Below are 23,949 nucleotides of genomic sequence, written 5' to 3' on the forward strand. Positions count from 1 at the left end.
ATTTATCAAAAACTAACAAACAAGAGCAAGCGAATAAGAGACTTACTGCCTCAGTGATGCATTGCGTACGACCCTGAACGGTTTGCTGCTCAAAAATCACTCCACAATCAATGCACGATAGCTATGGAACCAACCAAATAAGAAGATGGAAGCAGAACAAATTCTAAAGCGATTTGATAGCTTGGGTTTCTTCAAGTTCTCGCCGCAATCCTCACATTGAAACCACACCATATTTCCCCCTCCTTTTTTCCTTAGTTTGTTGTTCCAGAAAATTATGGAAGAAATAAAGAAGGATTGTAGAAAATGAAGCAGCATGGAGAAGATGATAGGCTTGGGGTGTTGATAGGTTGTTCACATTGATAGGTTGTTCTTTTGATTTCTTTCATTGACGGGATAGTCCAACAATTTAGGAACCAAAACGCAGCGTTACAAAGCCACCTATAGTGAAAGGGTCAGAACAGAAATAAGTTTATGAAGGGCTTAAGTTCTGCCCATTTTAATCCATAATCCATACCCATAAACCAGAAACCCAGGCCCGAAAGCGTTTTGTATTACTAGAATTCCATCACAAAATCAGTCACATGCATGTCAATGTGGCATATTTTAACCACTAATAAACGCAAAACGTCTTTCAATAGATTTTTGAATCTTATATCACACCAAAGTTTGGATATATTTTAGACTTTTTATCTAATGTTTACATGTTGAAAATTACATGAGAACAAAATTGTTTTTAGACAAATGTTATGATTAGATGTCACATACATCACAGCTGTCGTTAATTTCTAATGGGTTAATGTATATGCTCAATTCGGATAATTCTTTTAATAATTTAAACCATTTAAATGATGGTGATTATTATTTTAAAATAGATATTTTATTTAAATTTGTTGTATATAAACATGAATGTATTTTTAATTTATTAAGGTATAATAATTTTTTTAATTTTTTAATTTTATAAAAAAAATTATTTTAGCTTTTTATTTAATATTTTTTCTCTTTTAATTCTTAAATCTGTGTTGTATGTCAAATCACCTCAAAATAAATAAAAATTTATGTATGTTCATTTTGCTGGTGTGGCATACACGTAGATGCCATGTCAGTAATTAATTAATTTTTTAAAATTAAAAAATCAAAAAAATAAAATTACTAAAATTATTTAAAAAGCATAAAAAATATTTTTTAGTTTTTAAAAATTAATTGATAATGTGACATACATGTGGATTGTCACATAGTCCATGTAAATTCACATTAGCAAAATGAGCAAAGCTAGCTTTCCATCCATTTTAATTAATTTGACAAGTAACACAAATTTAATGGTTAAAAAAGTAAAAAATTTAAAATGACTTTTTTGTAAAGAGGTATATAATGCAAGTCAATGTAAATCCAACATGGTTTTTAGTGTTAGTACTCCACTGGATGTTCAACTAAATATGGGGGACATGTTCGGGGTCTCTGTTGCGAAGAATCCAGGCACATATTTGGGGATCCCAAGCCTATGGGGGAAGACTAGAATGAATGCTCTAAGCTATGTAAAGGAAAGGCCCATTAGCAAGCTCAAAAATCGGTTGCCAGTGCGGTTCCAATATACTACATGTCTTGTTTTAAATTTCCCAAGAAGCTTTGCAACGAGATGAATGAAGCTTTGGCTAACTTTTGGTGGGGGCAAACCGGAGATGAGAGGAAGATACATTGGCCATCTTATTTTTTAATATTATTTTAATTTAATATTTATATATTTATTAAAAATTTTATTTATTAAAATTTTTTATATAGTCATCTTAATATTATTTTAATGTATATATTAGAATAATATTATATATTTAGTATAAATTTAATTTTATAATATGTTATAAATTACATAATATATAAAAATAACATAATATAATATTAAGTATTATAAATTTAAAAATGCGCCGAATTGGATCAAGTTCAAGCCTTAAATATCTAAATTTGAGCCAGATTCATATTTTGAAAGGGTCTAATTTTTATTGTTTAAGTCCATTTTTCAGGCATAATATTTTTATTCAAACCTACTAAATTTCGGGTTGGGCGGGTAATCCCACCCATGAACAAGTATATTCACAAGTGGTTGATAAGAAACTGGGGAGGAGTGTATGGGATCTTAAAGTACAAAGTAAAATAAAAATCTTCCTTTGGAAAGCTTTATCTGGGGCCTTGGCTACGAACTTTAATATGTGGAACAGGTTTGGTTATAGAGATCCGATCTGCTGTTGATGTCACAAGGAAGCGGAAACTATTGAACATTTACTATTGAGCTTTGGATGGGTTCGAAGGGTATGGTATGAACTATGAAGCTTGCCATGGTCTTCGTGTGAACAAGGAAGATATTAGCAGCTTTGGTGGGTGGCTTGAGGAGATTTTTAGCTTGTTCAAAGGTAATATGCAAAATGCCTTGGATATGAAACTCAGAATCGCCTTTACTTGTTGGATAATTTGGAAGGAACAATGTGAAGCTATTTTCAATGGAAGTTCTGTTAGTGACAAGAGAGCCATCAATAGAGTTAAGATCGGTATGGTGGAGCTGTGTGAGCTTCAGAACAAGCAAAGCGATTGTAGGAAGAAAACTACCTCTAATAATCGTGAAACTCTTCTCTGGTGGAAGCCGGAAACTGATTGGCTTAAAATAAACGTGGATAGCGCTTTTGAGTATCTCTTGAAGCAAGATGGGATTGAATCTTGTTGCTGATTCACCAGATGAAGTGGAGCTTCAGGCTTTATATTCCGGTTTGCAGCTTGCTAAGAGAAGAAAGTGGGATAAAATCATGATTGAAACTGACTCCAAAGTAATTTTCACTCAAGTTACAGAGAAATGAATTAGTTACAAATAAAATTATGTTTCTATTTAACCATGCTTCTTTGGTTCCTAATAATCATTTAATTTTATGAATTAATGAACAATAGGCGACAAAAGCATCTACCTATGTTATTAATAATTGTAAGAAACTGCTTTTTGAAACCTTTTTCAAATGGGGTCTTATTCCAAAGATGTCATTCTTTTTTCCATAAAAAATTTCAAAAAAGGAAATACTAAAACAAAAACTAACTTAATAAGAATATAAGTTTCCTTTAATTAAGCTAGGCGAAATATTAATCAAGATTTGAAATCAATACAAATCTTTTATTGACTTAATTAGCAAGAATATAATATTTAAATTGCGGTAATAACATGATTGTTGTGATTTTTACTTGTTTTAGTATTATTTATTTATTATAATGGTTACTATTTAAGGGCGGACCATGATGGAGGCTGAGGGGTCCCAATTTTTTGTTTTTTTGGAAATTTTCATTTTTTTTCCTTGAAATTTTATGAATTTTTTTTGAAATTCTGTTTAATTTCATAAAAGAAATTTAAAATTTTAATTAGAATTTTTTTTAAATCTCACTAAACTTTTAAAATTTTTAAAAATTCTCCCAAAACTTAATCTCAGTGTCTATTATAATTTACAAATATATATGATTACGATAATACGGGAAAGAAAAACAAAATTCGTAATGGCATAGTCTAATTGTGAGGAACTAAATTATAAGCACAAGAGAAAGCAACAGGCTGGCTACCAGACGCTACAAAGCTGAATTGCTTAATTGTTGGAGAGACTTAGGGTGGGTTTGGATGGGCGATTAACTGTGGTGCGGTGTGTTTAGCCTACTTTTTGTCTCACGCTACAATTAATATCTAATCTCACCGCTACCGTTATTTTTACACTAACCGCAGATAAACGCACCGTCCATCTAAACTCACCCTTAGAGTACACTTCGTGGTCAGTGGCAGTCCTTTCTTCTTCTTCTTTTTTTAATTTATGTGGTATTATTATATGTTTCGAGTCCCTACTTCAACTTCTAATCAACTTAAACGCCAAATGATAATAAGCTTAAACCCACACGTTAACCACGCGCGTTATTATCAAAGCATGATTTAAAATCCGTTCAAGTCTTGCATTTGAAAACCTTTATGAAGAAAGTAGGAAACCAACCATGGCATGGGGCCTCCCCAATTGTTTATCTTTTTTTAATAAATTTGATAATAATCTATCTCTTCAGGGAATTCGTGGGGTTGTAATAATATAATACGATAACATATATGTATACCCTTCAAATTATTATTATTATTATTATTATCAATTTTCAGAAATGCTTGTGGCCATACCATGATTTTCCAGCACAATCACGCTTCTGAACTTTAAAAGAAAATAAAAAAAGTTTGGCTGTCATGAGATTGAGACACATATATATATATATATATTTTAAGTTATTGTATAAAATAAATTCGAATTTATATATTCATTTTTTCTGGTAAATTTAGAAACCCAAAGTGGAAAACGATGAAAAAGTGCGCCAAATTATCGTAACGATTTGTCTAATAAAAGTTGTTTTGTCTCTTCATTGATTCTATCACATTCTGAAAAATCTTTACCGAAGATAGAGTTAAAAAAAGCGTCATTGGAATCCATTAAACCTACCATTCATGTTAGTTTTCCACAACTTATAATAACATTTAATGAAACTTTACACGTTAAAAACTTCCACATTCTGAATTAAGGTGAACGTGATTTTTTCCTTTCTGTTTTTTAATGCTTTTGATGCTATTTAAAAGTGAAAACCTAGTTGTTTCTCTAAGAGGTTGGAGCTGCACAGCCAATTGTAAATAGTTTTATTTTTATTAAAAAATAATTTTTTTATAAATATCACTTAATCCATGCAAGAAAATTTCTCAAATTTTACAATTGTTTTTATATCGAGACTTAAAATTTTTATTTTAATTAAAATTTATTTTTAAATTTGATCATTATTCTCACATTGAGATTCAACCTTTCTTTTATTCAATCTCTTTGAATTTGATTATTGTTTTTGCATTTGACTTATTTTTTTTTCAAATTTTGTCCATAATATTTCTTAAAAAAAAGTTGGCCTAAAAAAATGTTGAAGCCCTCCGTGTAGAAAAAATTGTCAAATTTAGGGATTAATTTAAACCAAAAAAAATTCAAGACTTAATATACGAAAATTATTAATTCAGGTCCCATTATAAAAACAATTATCAAATTCAAACCTCAATACATTAATCAAATAAAAAAAGATTTTGTTTTATTGATACAAAACCTAGTGATGTAGATTGAGAATTGTTCATGTAGTAATGCGGAGAGCTACTAAAGGTTAGGAGGTTTTTGAGAAACTTTTACAAAGTCTTGATACATTAGTGAGCATCTTTCTCACTGATAATAAAGAGGATTTGTTAGAGTTGTGTGACCTAAATTCTTATTAAAAAAATAATACAATGATAAAATTAGGGGCTGCGCAAGTAGAATCCATATGAAACTACACTTTTATTTGATATTTATTAGAACAAGGTGTTTCAACCTTACTACATTGCTTTTATTTGACATTGAATAAAATAAGGTTTTTCAACCTAGTCGAGACTCCTCTTGTATCATTCGAATTCGACATTAGAGAATTTTCCTCTCCTCTGCCCGTAATTTTTCCCCGAAAGGATTTTCACGTAAAAATCTATGTTTTTTATTTTGTTTTCTTATTATTTTATGATCATTCTATTGCCATTATTAATGTTAGTTTTAACCAGATTTCAAACTTAACATAGGTCTTGCGAGATAAATGTTCTATCGTATAGGGTCTTAAAGAATTTTATTGAGACATAAATAAATATGACTGGTGTGATTAAACTCAATTAGGTATTAAAATTATAAGATATGATATACTAAATCAATATTATTGAGATTTGTGACTTCTTAAAATTGTGACTAACTAAAACTCTTGTGGATGAATTCGTTTTCGTTTAAGTAGTTAATCTAACCAGCCATTTCTTGATGGTAAACAAAATTAATAATACAGTTGAAATTCAAGTTTTTATATTATTTGAGCAAAGGCACCGCATGGTATGCGGATATTTCTGCTGTAAAAAGGGTATGATTTCAATGATTGCAGCCACGCTCCAATAATGTATAAAGGAGACTAGAAATATCTTTTTCTATAAGAGTTTCTCACTTTACATACAAATGGATTGGCCAACACGTGGGGATTACGGGATACACGGAGTTTGGGTTTTTATTATTTGTTTATTTATTTCCGCAACATATTGCTTAACTTGTAAAATCTCCCTGCACAAGTAAATGTCAGGAAGAATTTTGGAAAGGACACAACAAAAATCTTTCCGGAAGTCCGACAAAAAACATTTTAAATATTTTCATTTTAGTATATATACACATGTGAATTAAATTCAACACAAATGGAGCAATATCGTTCAATAGCACTAGTGTTTTGATGGGAGGCATGTTTAGAGATACTGATGTGAGATGAATGTGTGGGTTTTCAATGGCGGTTGGCAAGAAAATAATTTTTCGAGTTGAAGCACGAGCCATACTTGAAAGATTGTTCATAGCATGAGAGAAAAGATTCAAACAGTTAAAACTAAAATGTGATAATGCACTTCTAGCAAACACTCTGTTAGTTGGTAGAGCTGCCAATAGTAGTTTGGTGGATTTACATTTAATCAATTGTTTTCTCAGATGAAATTGAAAGATTAGACTTTGTCATATTCCAATGTCTCAGAATGCGGCTACTGATCAAATGGCTAAGTACATGAATAATGGTACACTGAATTTGTTGTTATTTGTGGATCCACCAAGTTCAGTACAAGGGGTTTTGCAGTTCGAAAGTAATGCCTTTACACGGGTTTGATTGGTTTAATGTAATCACTTAGTGTTGTTTCTTTTTTCTACCAAAAAATATGTTATCTCGTCATCCCTACTCTATGTCTTCGAATAAGCTTGAATTGATTCAAAATTTGATTGGTTTAATGTAATGATTCAAAATTTGAGTTAATCGAATTGTGTTCTTTGAGTTAACTTAAATAAGTAATTCGAGTTTTGAGTTAAAGTTGAGTTAAATTTTATAATTCGAATAACAAATTAGTGTAAATACCCCTTTGCTCCCTATCAATTTGGAAAATGAACAAATTGGTCTCTTTCTCAACAAAAATTACAAAAAAAAAATCAAAATAATTTTTAAAATTCAAAATATTTATAAAAATTTTAAACAAATTTAAAGAATACATAAAGAAAGTTCAATTTTTAATTTTTTCTAAAATGGTCATTTTTAGGACTTAAATAAGTTAATTAGTGATTCAAGTTTATCATATTAAAATATCTTACTTATTATTATTTTGCTTTGAAAGCTTTTCAAATATATATGGTTTCAAATTTATGTGCTCTAATATGAAACTAGTTATATTATTATTTTAATTTGACATGTTTAATTTTTTAATTTATATTAAACAATTTCACTTAATTCGATTTAAGTCGAATTTCATTTCACTTGACTAGATTCGATAAAAATTCAAATAGAATTAGAATAATAAAATATAATTCATCAACTCAATTAACTCAAAATATTTTCATTCAATTCAACTTGATTTGATTGAATGCTCACTCCTAATCATGATAATCAACAAATAACTTTTATAGTTATATAAATGCCTATGCAACCTATTGTTAGTAACGCAAAGTGAAATCCCACGTTGATTAGGAATAAGCTTCTAATAGGATTTATATACATACTTGTCTCTTTCCCTCCTCGGGTTCTCAACACATTTGTGTTGATGCTCTAAATTTTTGTTTTTTTTAATATTTAAGTACATATATTTTTGAAAATTTGATCAATTTTCAGATGCTGAAAAATCTACGAAAATAAATTGGTCAATTGCAAAAACTAACCTTACTCTTTTTACTATTCTTTCCTTCGACGAATAGTATAAATAGCAGGCCTTTCCTCATTTTTTATACACAAGAAAAACAAAAAACACCGTTCTTTCCTCTATTTTCCTATTTGTTTCCTCCCTGTTTTCTTAAGTTCTTTTCTTGATTATATTTCCTTATTTTTTCAGCCCAAGTCCTCTGTTCTATTTTCTGGTCGATTGTTCCACCTTATTGTTCGATTCCCTTAAGAAGACCAATTCCACTTATTGTTCAACCTTCTTTATTCAAGTATAGAAATATAGAAATATTGTGTAAATCTTGAGGATAACGTCTACTACTCAATTACACCGATCAAAACGAATTTACTTCTATAATAGTGGTTCTTCCGCGACACAATTGTTATTTATTTATGCTAAATTTATTCTTGCAATAAATGCTAACAAATTTATTTTATAATAGTATTTATCCAACACTCGGTACATCATTTAAGACTTCATTTGGATACAATTGTAACTCGTTTAGAGTAAATTTTTTTAAAAATTTAATTAAATATTGAAATAAGTTATAAATTGAGTTACATCATTAATATTCATTTTATGTTTTTATTACAATTTACCTCATCTCCATTTGTTGGTAAAATATTAAATAGATCATGGTTAATTATAGATACGTATAAATTTATATGTGCCATATATGTTATTTTACGTAAAATATTTACTTTTTTTAACATGTAAATTGTATGACGAACATAAATAATTAAGATGAGAATCGAAAATGGTGCGTACTATGTTTTAATTAGCTTTGCGTATGAATTTGCACTCCTTTTTTTTTTTTTTTCCTTTTACAGGTTGAATTACAAATTGCTGTTTTTTTTTTTTTGCAAATATATATATGTAAATTGCTGTTTTTCCTGTCGGCTAGACATGAATGTATTTGTGTGCTGAAAGGTGTTTAGGTACGAAATGATCGAATAATTCAATTTTTTTTATAATATTTCATTAAGAGTGAAAATGTTTAAAAAGAAAAAAAGAAGAAGGAAAAAGTTACTTCCCAATAATTTATTTTGGCTATCCATGCAAATTGCAACCATATTTACAAATACTACAATAATTCAAAAGGGAGATCAAAGAATAAAGATGGTCTTTCATTTATTTCTTTTATTTTGGGTTCGACTTGAAATTTAATTATTGGTGAGAAGACACCTGCTACTTAACGTGCATTAGTTAAGTCAATATTTATACATAAATATAATTACAATGTTTAAAATGTTTTAATGGAAATATATTAAATAATACTTAAATCCTTAATCTCTTATTATCGTTGAAGTAGTAAAATTAATCTAAAAACCATAATTGATCTTACATAGACATAGTACATTGTAAAAATGATAAATAAAATATTATAAATTATTGCAAAAATACAACTGTTTGCAAAAGAAGCTTAAAGACCGCAACCACTAGAAGGTATAGAAACTAATCACTTTCATCAATTGTTGATAATTATATCCTAATCCATCATTGTTAAATTATTCCGACAATAAATTTTAAATAATTAATTATTGTAAAAGGCACCCAAGAAATTCAATCACATATAAATTTAATTTTGTGATCAATCGATACAAAGTGATAGGGATTTTCGATAAAATTGGTGGCATGCTTGCATATACATAACACATGAGAACACAGCTAGAAACAGAAAATAGATTTAAAAGCACTAGGGCTTTTGGAACAAATAAAGTATACTATAACTTCCAAGGTAAACTCATTGCATTTATTTACAAATTTTCATTAAGTGGTGTTTGATGGATTAAACGGCGATAAAATATGCGTGAAAGCGATTGAAAACGGAATCGAAAGAGGAGATGAATAAAATGAAGAGAAAAACAATTGAGAGAGCATAATGCCTTCCTTGTCCTTCAACCCAAAAGTAAGAAAAAGTAGCATATTTTAATAATTTCCGACGCACTATTAAAATTTATTACTTTAAAATAAATTAATTGTTAGTGAAAATTATTTCCGACAAAAAATTAAAATTATTAAATACGTAAAGCAAATAAATTTGTTAGTAACAATCCGTTTTGTAATTAATCAGCTAAATCTCTCTCCTTTAATACAGTTTATAAAGTCTTCCCCCTTAGAAACTCAAAAGAGCAAAAACTCCAACACCGGCCCTTTTCCATGGAAGTAACCGGAGATCCTCCGTCGTTATGGTCACAGCCGACCATCTCCGCACATCGCCGACGGCCGCCTTCTCCTATTTTCAGCCTACCTGTTCTCATCATTCTCTTACCTATCCTCGCATTGCTTCTCTTGTTCCTCGTGGTCCCTCCTTTTCTCTCCGTCACCGCTCAGATTCTTAGACCTCTCGGTGTCAGAAAAAGCTGGGACTCTCTCAACGTCTTTCTGGTCTTGTTTGCTATTATTTGCGGCGTTTTGGCTAGAAGAAACGACGACGATGATGGCCACAACGGCAAAGGCATTAGAAATGATAGTATTAGTGGTGATAATAGTAAGCCAAGCGGCCACCATGTTTCGCAACAATGGTTTGGGCATCCGGAAAGAAAGATATATGATGACGGTGCTCCGATCAATGTGAGACCGTCGCCGGCAACCAGTGTGAGGAGGTTGAGGAGAAGCAGTAGCTCGTACCCAGATCTGAGACAGGATTCTTTGTGGGAGAATAATGAAGATCGATTTCGGTTTTTTGATGATTTTGAAATAAATAAATATCGATCTTCAACGGGTTATGGTGATCATCAAGTTCATGTGCTTCGTAGGAGTTGGAGGAGTGAGTTTGAAGAATCGGAAGCGAAGGTTATTCCCGTTGATACCTTTGTGCTTCGTTCTTCTACTTCATCAACTCCTTCAAAGACTCCACCGCCTTCAACGCCGCCTCCACCACCGCCGCTGCCTCCTGCAGCCCCACATCATAAACCAAGGCGAACTTATCAGGCAGCTGGACAGAAAGATAAGGTGATGAATCGGAACGATCGTGTTGATCAATTCGATGAAATTAAATCTCCATCAGGAACACCACCACCGCCTCCGCCGCCACCTCCTCGACGGCCACCATCGCCGCTGGTTCAAGTGGGAAATAGATCAGAGCAGAAGTATTCGAAATTGCAACGTAGAAAAAGTAATGCAACCAAAGAAATTAAGATGGTTTTTGCTTCGTTAAGGAAGAGAAAGAAGAAACACAAGTCAACAGATCATGATCATCAGCAAGATTGTCCTTTACATTCTCCACCACAGCCACCGTCTTATTTCTCTACTAGCACACGACCAAAATCGCCCCCACCACCTCCGCCGCCGCCGCCGCCTCCATCCTCTGTCTTTCAGAAATACAATCTCTTCAGAAAAGGCAGCAAAAGCAAAAAAATCCATTCTGTTCCTGCACCTCCACCTCCACCACCGCCAGCAGCATTTTCGTTTTCAAAACGATCATCGAAGCAAAATATTCAGATTCCACCACCACCACCGCCCGCACCACCACCACCAGTCACTTCTTATACAAAAATATTATCAAAGCAAAAGAGTCAGATCCCACCACCTGCACCACCTGCACCACCAACAACGCCACCTGAATCTTCAAGGAAAGCAGACAACGGCAGACCGCCATTGCCAACAAAAGCAAATACTAGTTATTACGACGAGAACGTGAACAGCGGTGGACAGTCACCATTAATTCCGATGCCACCACCGCCACCTCCACCACCATTTAAGATGCCAGAGTTTAAATTCGTGTTCCGTGGGGATTTTGTTAAGATACGAAGCAGTCCTAGTTCTCGCTGTAGCTCTCCGGACTTGGAAGAAATTGATGTTTCTTCAAGCAAAGGTGATACAGAAACAGCGAGCATGATGGAGGGTGATGATGGGGCTGGCATTGCAGGCGTCCCAGTGTTCTGTCCAAGTCCCGATGTTAACGCTAAAGCTGAGACCTTTATTGCCAGACTCCGGGACGGATGGAAATTAGAGAAAATAAACTCCTTGAGAGAGAAGCAAAGGACATAAGCTCAGTTCAGATCAGAATTCCCAGTTTTTTTCTGGTCGAATTTGGTTTCTCCGTATACATAAAGATTAATCAAAAGTTGACAAAACATTACAACAGGGATATATATTGTATTAAATTTAGTAGATACATGACTAGGAATGGAAAGACAGCTTCATGGGAGTTAATTTTTAGTTCACTGTCATGAAGATCCAATCCTTAAGTTGGGTTTTTACAGCTTCTGATGATGATTTGAAGAGTGTCATTACATATCTCGGATGCTACCAGGGGTACTTACTGGCTCTGACTGTGACTTTGCCTTTTGTTTTCACCGTTTGAAGCCTGAGCTGGAGGAGAATATTATTACAAGTTTGATCTTTTATCTGTTTGCTGTCATACAAGAATATTGAGAAATTAATTAATTTGATCTGTATTGACATTAATGAGCTCTGAGTGTGTGTTTTTTGTTTCATCCATTCAATCCCCCCTTTTTTTAATGGTAGCAGTGCAAATGGTGTGAGAGTGTTATTTAAAGGCTTGTTCGATGTTATGAATACTTGTGCTATATAGAGGAATAGTACTATGTATAGTACTCTTAGCATTTTGAGAATAGACAATGGGTTATAAATATTTAAAAGTTAAAGTAATTAAATTTACATAAATGGCTGCAAATGTTGGGCAGAAGAAAAGTGCAATTTATTGAGGGACTTGAATTTAAAGTGACGACAGACAAAGGATCATTACCACTACCAGCACTCCAGCCATAACAGCAACCTCTTAAAGCTGTCCTTCATTTAAATACAAACTAGTTTTAAAGAGCCAACAACTCATTATATATATACAGTTGTGTATACAAAAATGTCTCTTTCTTGGGGTGCCAGTGCCATTCATATTCATTGCTTCAAATTAAACGAAAACTTTAAAACACATTGCTTTCAACTTGCCATTTGCCTAATTACATACATTAATCCTTTTTCATATTATTAAATATTATACACAATTTGTTATTAATTTCTCAAAGTTTAATTTGGATACATGCAATGGTACATAGAAAAGTGATAAACTTATACCTTATATATTTTTTAAACTTTTTGGCAGTGCCATGTCATGGGTCATATCATGATTGACAAATTGAAATTGATGGAAGGTCTCACCCAACTTAGCTTCTCCCTACAACACTTTATTCTCTTTTTTTATATATATATATATATTTTGTATAGTCTGGGCCAGACTATATGAGTTTTTTAATTGTATTTCAGAAATTATAACTTCACATCCAATGGAAAATGAAGAATCAACTAATAATGTCGATGCCCAATCCATAAAATTTGGACCACCAAAATCAGTCATGAGATGCAAGTAATTAATGTTAAAATTGATTAATGAGTTATTAATTAATCGATTAAATGTAATAGTTAGGCTAAGACCGCAACGTATTAAAGCTCCAATAGCCTTGAATCCAAATCCAAGTTCAATATTGATTCACAACGTATTTTTAATTAAATCGAGAAATTTAATCTTTGGATGGGAATTCTATTGTTACACTTTAATCACCAGATCATTAATTATTATGAATATGATGATATATCAACATTTCAAATAAAAATTTAGATTAAATTACACAATTAGTCTTTATACTTTTTTTTAAAAGCAATTTAGTTCTTTTTTTCTTTTATTTCTTTTAAGTCCCTTCTTTTCGTCTTCTCCCTTTAATTTTAGGATTTTATGCACACATAGGGGTAGGGTTGTTGTGAAAAAGGTGTGGATCCAATACTAAAATGAAAGTTGACAATGACGAATCCAGTATATTTTAGTGCTATAACTAGTTACAATTAACGTTTGGTTTCAGTTGATTTTTTTGTTCTTTATTTTAAAATTTCAGATTTCAAGAGATCCATATGCCTAGCTTCGTTGACTTTGGAGGAGCATTTTTGTCTAAAATTTCTATTGAATCTATCTAATGGATATATCTAAGACTTACAGACTTACAAGTATTTGTTTATGGATTGTGTTGTTGACCTAAACACAAACATATATGTATATATAGAATACATACTCATACGGTCTAGTAATTTTTTTTTTACTCTTTGCTGATTGCTTTCATGTTTCTTGCACGGGAGCAATTTAGGGGCTGAAATTAAATTATAATTTTTACGATAGTAAAAATATAATTTCACCATTTTAATAACTTATATATTTATAATTTTTAAAAGATTAAATTAATTTTTATTATTTTTAGGGGGTCAAAATGTAACTTTACATTTACTAATTTAAAATTTAAAAAAATTTAAAAAACCTAAATGAATTTTTTTTCATTTTTGAGGGCGTTGAACCCTTGTCAGCTCCCATAATTACGCCCCTAGAGCAATTTCAATGAAAATTTAAGTGAGCTCGTATATTATATTGGTGATTGCTTTCAAAAAAGGAGAGAGAGAGAGAAGAAGTTAAAAGGGGAATAAAGAAAAAAATCTAAAGAAAAAAGGAAAGTTAAAAAGAAAAAGAATTAAATTACTAAAAGAGAAAAAGTATAAGGGGTAGCTGTGAAATTTGACCTAATTTTTTCATCTGAAATAATGATACAATGTGTCATGTCTTTATATTGTTACTGTTGTCAACAGCTTAATCATATTATAATATTTTAAAGTTTAATGATCAAATTATGATTTAAATCATACATAAGTGATCAGCCAAATTTATATTATAAAATTTCCACCAATATTGAATTATTTTATTTTATTTTTGATAAATGATCTGTTATCTTAGCTTTAAAAGCAAAAGCTAAGAACAAAGAAGTAACTAACAAGTGAAGTATCGCATCTTTTATGGGAAGTAAGCACTTGATGGGCTTGTTGACCTAAAATTGATTCAACTCCTACGGGAGAAACCCAAAGCCCATATTTGAACAAAATATGGAATAAAAGACACTTGTCTCTCTAAGTTTTGAAGTAAAATAAATTTACTTCCTACAATTTGAAAAATATTTTTTTATTCTCTTTTTTTTTTCGTTATTTTTTATTTATTTATTCTCTTTACATTAACTCCTAACAGATGTATTTAAATTAAAATAATTATTTGATACATTGGTACTAGAAATTTTATTGTGCGTCTTTAAATTGTATTTAAAAATTTTAAAAAGTAAATATATTTTTTATCCCCTATAGACCAAATAATTATCCAATTAAATTATATTATTATTATGATGTAATTTCTATATATTTTATTCATTTTTCTCTATTTTTAATTACAAAATAATGGGGAAAAATAATTTAAAAAACTAAAAATTAAATTCTAACTAAATTATATTTGGATTCAAGTAAAAATAAGTATTTTAACCTTATATTTAAATTCAATTATACATTAAACTTAAAATAAACTCATTATGTTATTTTTATTTAAAATGTACTAATTTTCACTATTTAAATTTTTTGATGAAAAAGAAATTTATTAAAATATAAAAACAAAGAAAATAAAATAGAAATATAAAAAATAGATTTATTTCAAAGTTAATACATAATTGAACTAAAATTAAGTTTAAAATATTTAAGATGTATTTACATAAAATTTTACTAAATGAAAAAAAGTAAAAGAGATGATAAAAATAAATTATAATTATAATTCACAATAGTTTTATACAAGTAAACTTAAATATACTAATTGAAAAATAGATAATGTTTGACATATTTTTATATTAGAATATAACTCCATCTATAATTTAATAATGATTAAAATATTTTTATAATAAATTAGATTTTTATTATTTTTAATTAAATATATTTAATAAAAAGAATGAATATAAAAAATTAAGTAAAATGATAAATTCATTTAATAAATAAAACTTTAGTATACTGCCTAATGTAATTGAATTAGACAAGTATTCTGTTAATTACACAACTACCCAATGTACTAAATGAATTGTTATATCTCCTTTATCAAGGACAAAGTAAAAAATTTATCTTTAGGTAGTCCAAATTAAATTATAAAAATATAAAGGGGTCAAAGTTTCTTTTTTGTCTTTATATATGTTTATTATTTTATAATTTTAAAAGGATTAAACTGAAATTTTCAACTTTGGGTCAAAGTGTATTTTTATTATTAAACTAATTTATAACTTTATAAACTTAAAGGGACTAAAATGAGAATTTGCCATTTTAGGGCAGCCCCTGCCTTCTCCCCTTGGCACTTTCCCTGATGCTCTTACAGTAATCCTATCCAAAAACTTGACTGGTTAACGAAAGCTTTGCAAAAAATGGCTTCCTTAAACCAGCAGCCGATCCATCATTTCCTGTTTATCCCTTTAATGACCCGAAGCCATCTTATTCCCTTCACCGATCTGGCCAAAGCACTCGCACACCATGGCCAACAAGTTACCATTGTAATGACACCCCTTAATGCAGCTCGTTTCAGTGATGACTATGCCATAAATTTCAACCTCAATATCCAGTTTCTTCCTTTATATTTTCCTGCCCAAGAAGTTGGATTACCTCAAGGGTGTGAAGCTATGGACTCACTCCCTTCTCCAGACATGGCCACAAAGTTCTTACAAGCTAGTAATATGCTACAACAACCATTGGAGAAATGGCTTCAAGGTTTAGACTCCCTTTCCCTTCCCAGTTGTATTATTTCCGACGTTTGTTTCCCTTGGACTTCAATTCTCGCTCTTAAATTCAATGTTTCCAGAGTTGTATTTCACACAGTTTCTTGCTTCACTCTCCTTTGCTCTCATAACATTGATCACTACAAGGTGTTTGATGAGAGGGACAAATCGGATTTTGAGCCTGTTTTGGTGCCTGATTTGCCTGATAGGATCGAAATTACTAAGGCCCAATTGCCTTTCTTTGGAAAAAACAAAGCTTTAGATGATTCTAAGAAAGTATTAAAGCAGTTTAAAGAAGCTGAAGCTTCGGCCATGGCGGTGGTAGTGAATTCTTTCCAAGAGTTGGAACCAGGGTACGTTAAAGCATACCAGAAATTCGTAAACAACCTTTGGTGTATTGGACCACTTTGTTTATACAACAAAACAACACGGAGCGAAGCCTCCATTGATGACCACGAGAGCTTAAATTGGCTTGATTCTCAGAAACCGAACTCTGTAATTTACGTTTGCTTTGGTAGCCTGTGTCATATATTTGATCAACAATTAATGGAGCTTGGGTTAGGGTTAGAAACCTCAAATTGTCCCTTCATTTGGGTAATCAAAGAAGGAAGCTACACGGCAGAGCTAGACAACTGGTTCAAAGAGCAAAATTTTGAAGAGAGGGTTAAAGGGAGAGGGCTTATAATCCGAGGATGGGCACCCCAATTTCAAATACTGTCAAAACCAGCAATAGGAGGTTTGATAACACACTGTGGTTGGAGTTCAACACTAGAAGGAATCATTGCCGGTTTGCCATTGATAACGTGGCCGATGTCTAACGAACAGTTTTACAATGAGAAGTTAATAGTGCAAGTGGTGAAGATTGGAGTGAAGATTGGGGTTGAGAAACCCATGAAAGCGCCCGAGGTGTTGGTGAAAAAGGAGGAGGAGGTACTGAAGGCTATAAAACAGGTGATTGATGGAGGAAAGGAAGGGGAAGAGAGGAAGAAAAGAGCTAAAAAGCTTGGAGAGATGGCAAAAATGGCAGTTGAAAATGGAGGTTCTTCTTGCTCCAACTTGACGTCGTTGATCCACCTCGTAAGTTACTTCAATCAACACGGATAAAGACATGGTTGCTTGGTTCACTTTGTGGCTTTGATTAGCGCCGTAGTAATTATAATAATTTGAAAGTCATGAAATTAAGTATATAATATCCTTTAATTTCATCTGAAATTTGGAATTTTAGAAGTAATTTAAGACATGTATAGAAAAAAAAAAGAAGAAAAAGGTATTTGCATCTATGCGTGTAAGTTATTTATTTATGCGTTGGTTTATTTTTATGGACCTTGATTAGCTTAGGGTTTTACCACACCCATGCAGCAAAATAATAATGTATTTTTGTATTTTTATGTAGGCCTTCTAAAATCTTATTTACTTGTTCTTTTACTATTCCCGTTCAAGTTTTTTCCTCTTACCAACAACTTTTTAATAATTTTATCACTATTCTAAAAAATTTCTTATCGCTCACATTTTTAATATTTCTTTTTATTATTTTTCACTTTTTCCATGTTATTAATTTTTTTGCCGACTTCCAAGTATTATTAGTATAATTAAAGATTAAAAATTTTATTATAAAAATTATGTATTAAAATACAAATATATATTTAATGTAATATATAATAAATAATAAAATCTATGATTTAAAATTAATATATAGCATTATGTTCATAAATTTGATTAATTTGTGTTATATTTACGTTATACAACAAGCTCAAAAGAAGAGAGATTCAATGTGGAAATGATTTGTTAGATTTAGTATCTTCCTACATATTAATATTTAATTCTTATTGTTTGGTTTAGTAGTCAAGAGTGTATTTATTTATTTATTAACAATTTACGTATTTTTTGGACTAGGCTATCTTTTAGCTATAATTGTTAGGATTGACCGATCAAATTGAAAATGGGCTGAAGTTCAAATAAAGAGTTGAACTAAATTTTGAGCAAACTGTTCGGAATCAGTTGATCTAAATTTAAAAAAACTAATTGAATCAATTGTTAAATCGATTTTTTATATTGTTAAGAATTTTTAGTTTTTATATTTTTTAAATAATTCACTTAATTAAAATCAAATGAAGGATGGATGGTCAGTTGAACCACAAGTATGATTTTAAAAGTTTTAAATTTTCTTGGTACAAAAGCTGTTCGAAAGGATAAACTAGCTGACCAAATAAGTAGGGATCAAACTGCTAAGGTTATGATTAAAGGATGGAGTAAAAGATGACCGCACCACATCTTATAATTGTTGTTAGTAATTAATTTGCCATGTAAATTTTTTTTTTATCAAATATATACAAAAGAACACGCTGACAAGTCATGGATTTATAAATACGGCCCAAAGTCAATAAAGGGTAGGGCTTGACTAAACTTGTCACTTCACTTTTGAAAAGTGCAGTAAAAGTTGGTTTTGAAAAATATGGTTTTTTTCGAAGAAAAAGGGAAATATGAAATTTTAAAATTGTTTAGCTTTATTCAAAAAAGTTTATAAAAATTAAACTATTTATTTAAAAAACGATGTTATAAAGTAAGTATAAAGGAGATTAATATTATAATATGTAAAATATTAATTTTAAATGCACTTAAAGAAATTATAAATTTGATTTCAATAATTAAATCACACATAAACATAAGACTTCAAATTAATAAAAAATTTGTAAGTGGTGGAATGTCTTTTGTCTTTATTATTTTTACCATTATGCATTACATTTAATTTAACAATTATTAAGACTATGATTTATGAAATTTAAATATTTTCAAACAATTAATATAACTTATTTATAACTTTTAATTGTAATGTAAATTCTTATTAATAATAGAAGTCAAATTTTTAATTTAAAAAGCTAATTGTCTTAAATCCAAATTTAAAAAATAAAGTGACGAAAATCTTACTATATTTAGCATTACTTATGAGTAAAAAAAAAACCTGGTTCAGCGTAAAACGATGGTTTGCGAAGTATTGGTGCAAAGTCATTACGAAACCAGCGGGCCTAAAATCCATGGAAAACACCCGCGAGGAGTCTAATAAAAGCAGGCTGGTAGTTAATGGTTTCCGGTTAGTTAATTCCCTTGATTTTTAATTATATGAACTGTACTGTACTGCTAGGAAAAGCATGAAAGTTACACGCCATCATTGTAAGCTAGAACCGGCAGCATTTCAGGTCATCATCTAGGTGAATCGAAATTCTGTAGAAAGGCTATTGCAACAGGCTCAATTGACACGAATGTAAGATTATGGATTTTCGGTAACAGAAGCTATAGAGACAATGAGCAATTACAGAGATCAAGTGTGGACAGCATTCCGAGTAGATTATATCACTGCATCGTCATTGCAGATGTTTATGGCTTGTTCAGCTATAAGTTTTACTATCCATGGCCGTTTCTCTGCTATGGATTCCCCGCGTTGAACTGAAAAAGCTTTGCTCATTCTCAATTCTAATTCAATTTGGGAATCTTCCAAGTTGAAATCTAAATTGAACCAACTTCTATGGATGTTTACATCCAAGTATCTATTCATTGATATATGCCTCTTGGCAGCTAGGCTAACTATTATTGGAAAGATTCTTTTGATAATGAATGATCATTTTCATTTCCACATATTGAAAAAAGAAAAAAGAACAGTAAAACTACAAGCACTTACAATCCATAACTCCGCATAGATACAAACTTTGGGATGTGAACGCAGAGCGTAGATAGGCATATTCTCGAGGCACAATCATCTATCTAGCTCATAATCCGACTGGTAAATGTCACATATACAAACCTTTTATTGAACAAGAAATTGATGCAACAGTAATATAAATCTCATACAAGTTTAGATTATTAACGTGGCTGACAGATGATTTCTAAAATAGGGCAATCTAGATCGAGATTTGTATACCACAAAATGAAAAAGCAAGGCAACAACTAAAATTAAAACCAAAGCATAAATCTCAGAGTACAAACTGCTAAACTAACAAAATGCAGCACCTAGTGCTTTGGTGCTTTATATCCCAAATACTTCATCAGCACATCCATAACAGAACCAAAATCCGCCCTCACTTGCATCGGCGGGTTAGCAAACTGGCAAGCCATATCCGGAATCTCCTTCGAGTGGTAGTCAACCTTGGACTGTGTAAACTTCAATCCATGAGCTGTACTAACCACAACAGTTCTGTCTCCAGCTCCGATAACCCCACTTTTCCTAAGCTTCATTAAAGCAGTCAATGCGACTCCAGTATGAGGGCAAATGAACATTCCTGTAGAATCCGCCTGTGCCATTGCATCCATTAACTCCTCCTCAGTCGCTTCCTCGACAATCCCATTTGAATTTTTCAAAGCGTACACGGCTCTATCAATAGAAACAGGGTCACCAATTTGAATAGCTGAGGCAAATGTAGTATTTGCCTTGACTGCCTTGAACTCATTCCACTCAGATTTAAAATACAGATAAAGTGGATTGGCATTGGCTGCTTGGGCACAAACCAATCTAGGTATCCTATCAACAAGCCCTAGTTCTTGACACATTTTAAACCCTTTGTAAAAAGCATAAATATTACCCAAATTACCACCAGGAACAATAACCCAATCTGGAACTTCCCAATCAAACTGCTGTAAAATCTCAATCGCAGCCGTTTTCTGCCCTTCGAGTCTTAAACTGTTCAATGAATTGGCAAGGTAAATTGGTAGCTCGGCGGTAACTTCCCGGATTAATTTCATGCAACCGTCGAAATCGGTGTCAATGCTCAAAACGAACGCGCCGTTCGCAATGGGTTGAACTAATTGTGCAATGGAGATCTTATTCGCAGGTAAAAAGACAATGGAAGGAATACCCGCGGCAGCGCAATAAGCGGATAAGGCAGCTGATGTGTCACCAGTGGAAGCGCAGCCCACTCCAACGACGGGTCGTTTCAGTTTTCGGAGTCGATTAACTTGGCTTACCAAAACGGTCATACCCAGATCCTTGAAACTGCCAGTGTGGCTGATTCCACAGTGTTTAACCCACAAATCGTTCATCCCCAAAAACTGTTTCCCAAACCGTTCCGCCCAGAACAGATTGGAGTTCCCTTCGAAAGCCGAAACGATGTCATCGGGGTCAATCTCGGGTAAAACCCATTCCTTTTTGGACCAAACTCCAGACCCATACGGCCACGTTGTTTTCCCCACCCGCGAATCGAATAACTCCCTCCAATACGCGCCGTCGAACTTCTTCAAAGCCTCCATGTCGTGTTGAACGTCGAGTAATCCACCGGAACGACTCCGGTAAACGATCTCGTCGAGGGAGTAGGACTCGGTGCAGTCGGGACCGGCGTTGAACGGAACATATTTGGCGGAGAGGGTGTTCTTGGCGGTGGAGCGGTGGCGTCGAGCCTCGTCACGGATATTCTCATCGGCAAGGCGACGGTTCTTTTGGGGTGAAGGGGTGTTGTTATTGGAGGAACTAGTGGTTGAAGAAGGATCGAATGTGGAGGAGGAGGAGCATGAGATGACGATAGGCGCGGGGCGGTTGAACTTGGGGTGGTTCCGATGGTGCAGCAACGGGAAGTTGGATTTGGAGGCGAGAGAGGAGTGGAACAAAGAACAAGAGTAAGCCATTATTGTTTGCGAAGGAAGGCGGCGGGTGGTGGAAATGGAAATTAGGGAGCGGGAACTGGAGAGAAATAGTTTTGTAGGGCCATGAAGGGGATTGATTCCATGGTTTTCGATAGACCTTTCTAGCCGTTCGATTTTTGGCTTATTTCATATTTAATCAATTATTTGTCTTCTTCCCCGAGATGTTATTACAATCATTTTGTTTTGGTTAATGTAGGATTTGCTATTTTCTCTCCGTATTTTAATTTGGAAATAGTTCTTATTTCTTGGATTGGACGTTACAATTTGGAATTTTTATTTATTTCTTTCTTCCACTTCGGTAGCCACAATATTTCAAGAAGGTGGAGAAATTCAATTTTGAATCCTTTTTTCTCTTTTTCACATAAAAATATGTTTATTTTACCTTTTTCAACTTTTTTTTTAATTACAAGAGAAGGGTAAAGTCTTAATAGCAACGCGATTAACATAATTCAAATCCAAATTATACTTGTAGTGGTAAACTCCCTGACCATTAGGCCAACACATGTGGTTCTTAACGAATTTAATTTAACTCTATGCTTATTAGCAATGAAATTTTAAGAACGGATGAATGTATCGGTCCAGAAAATAGTTAGTCCGAAAAATGTTTTGAACGAATTAAATCAAGAATTGATTAAATCAAATTCTTTTTTATCTTTTAAATTTTTTTAAAATAAATTGATCAAACCGATAAATTAATGACCTGAAGAATCAATTACCGGTCCAGTTTTATTTATTGTCAATTCAAACTATCTATTTATTTTTGTTAAAAAATAAACCATCTATATTATTCGCATAAATTTTAATCATTGGAAAAAATATTTTTAATTAACTGAAAATTAATGTTTTTAATAATTTAATTTTTTTAATTATGTTTTATAACCCAAAATAAAAACTAATTGATAAAAAGTTTTCAGTAAAACAATGTTGAAAATAATAAGGAAATTTAAGAAATAATAAATTAAACTTACTTTGTTATTTGCTAACAATTCATACAAGCAAGTGGTTAAAAAATTGGTATTGGCACATTGAGGGTTAGAGTAGAATTGGGTTAAAACTGAATTAATCGGTTGATTAATCAATCTAGTTTGGTTGGAGATTGGTTAAAAGTTTTTTAAAATATTAGTTAATGGTTAATTTAGTTTGAAATTGGGTAATTAACATAATTAATTGAACTTAATAAATAATAAATATTATATGTATTAGGCTATTACTAGTTCGGTTAATTCGGTTAATTAAGTTACTTTGGTCAAATGAACATTAAAATTTTATTTTTTATATGTTTTATATGTTTTATACTAGTTTTAACAATAAAATATATAAATTTCGTTAATTCGGTTAACTGACCGAATTAACCGAAATATTTTGGTTCAATTATTTTTTTTTTGAAAAAAATTCGGTTTAGTTAACAGTTAAAGTATTAAAAAGTTTGACTAATTAAGTTAATACCAGCTCGGTTCGGCTAACCGTTCGAACACCCCTAAATCCTAGTGTTAATGTTTGGCTCTCTAAATTGTCATGTGAGCATGCTTATACACGTCTCACATGGCATGCCATGTGTCAGATTATCATTCATCCACGGTTAATTACAATATTTATAATTTAAATTCAACACTTAATTTTTATCATATTTTTTTAATAATTCAAATTAAACACTTGAAATTTTAATATTTAATTTATAGTTTATCAAACAACATATTAAATTTAACAATTTTTTAAAGATGTGTGTGATCTCTAAATCATATTAGCGTGGTTGTCAAAACCGAATTGAACAATCAATTAAATCAAACATGTGGTTCAACCGATACCATAAAACCAATAAAAAAAAGTGGTTAAACTTCTAAAAAAATTGTTTGAATATATTAAAAACTGATTTAACCAAGTTAAAGGCTTAAAGCTAGTTTGAGTATTTAAATTTGTTACTATAATTCATAAAATGATTGTTTATATTTATATTGTTATTTGTTTGTTAATCTTTCCGCATTTTTCATTTTTCCAATTTATTGTAAAGTTTCTAGA

At 31.5% G+C, this 23,949-nt stretch overlaps 3 protein-coding genes across 3 annotated transcripts; 2 read left to right on the plus strand and 1 right to left on the minus strand.

Annotated features, from left to right (window-relative positions):
- Positions 1 to 9,815: 9,815 nt before the first annotated feature.
- On the plus strand, positions 9,816 to 12,096 carry LOC107907120 (formin-like protein 5). Its single transcript, XM_016834353.2, has one exon. It carries the CDS (start codon positions 9,905 to 9,907, stop codon positions 11,735 to 11,737), a length of 1,833 nt encoding a protein of 610 aa, XP_016689842.1. The 5' UTR covers positions 9,816 to 9,904; the 3' UTR covers positions 11,738 to 12,096.
- Positions 12,097 to 15,856: 3,760 nt separating this feature from the next.
- Positions 15,857 to 17,705, plus strand: LOC107907119 (UDP-glycosyltransferase 73C3). The gene has a single exon (XM_016834352.2). The coding sequence runs from the start codon at positions 15,961 to 15,963 to the stop codon at positions 17,410 to 17,412; it is 1,452 nt and encodes a 483-aa protein (XP_016689841.1). The 5' UTR covers positions 15,857 to 15,960; the 3' UTR covers positions 17,413 to 17,705.
- A 2,379-nt stretch (positions 17,706 to 20,084) lies between these two features.
- LOC107907118 (threonine synthase 1, chloroplastic) lies at positions 20,085 to 22,117 on the minus strand. The gene has a single exon (XM_016834351.2). The coding sequence runs from the start codon at positions 21,913 to 21,915 to the stop codon at positions 20,311 to 20,313; it is 1,605 nt and encodes a 534-aa protein (XP_016689840.2). The 5' UTR covers positions 21,916 to 22,117; the 3' UTR covers positions 20,085 to 20,310.
- Between the last annotated feature and the right edge of the window lie 1,832 nt (positions 22,118 to 23,949).

The sequence above is a fragment of the Gossypium hirsutum genome, chromosome D05, assembly GCF_007990345.1.
Source record: "Gossypium hirsutum isolate 1008001.06 chromosome D05, Gossypium_hirsutum_v2.1, whole genome shotgun sequence".
Lineage (NCBI taxonomy): Eukaryota > Viridiplantae > Streptophyta > Magnoliopsida > Malvales > Malvaceae > Gossypium > Gossypium hirsutum.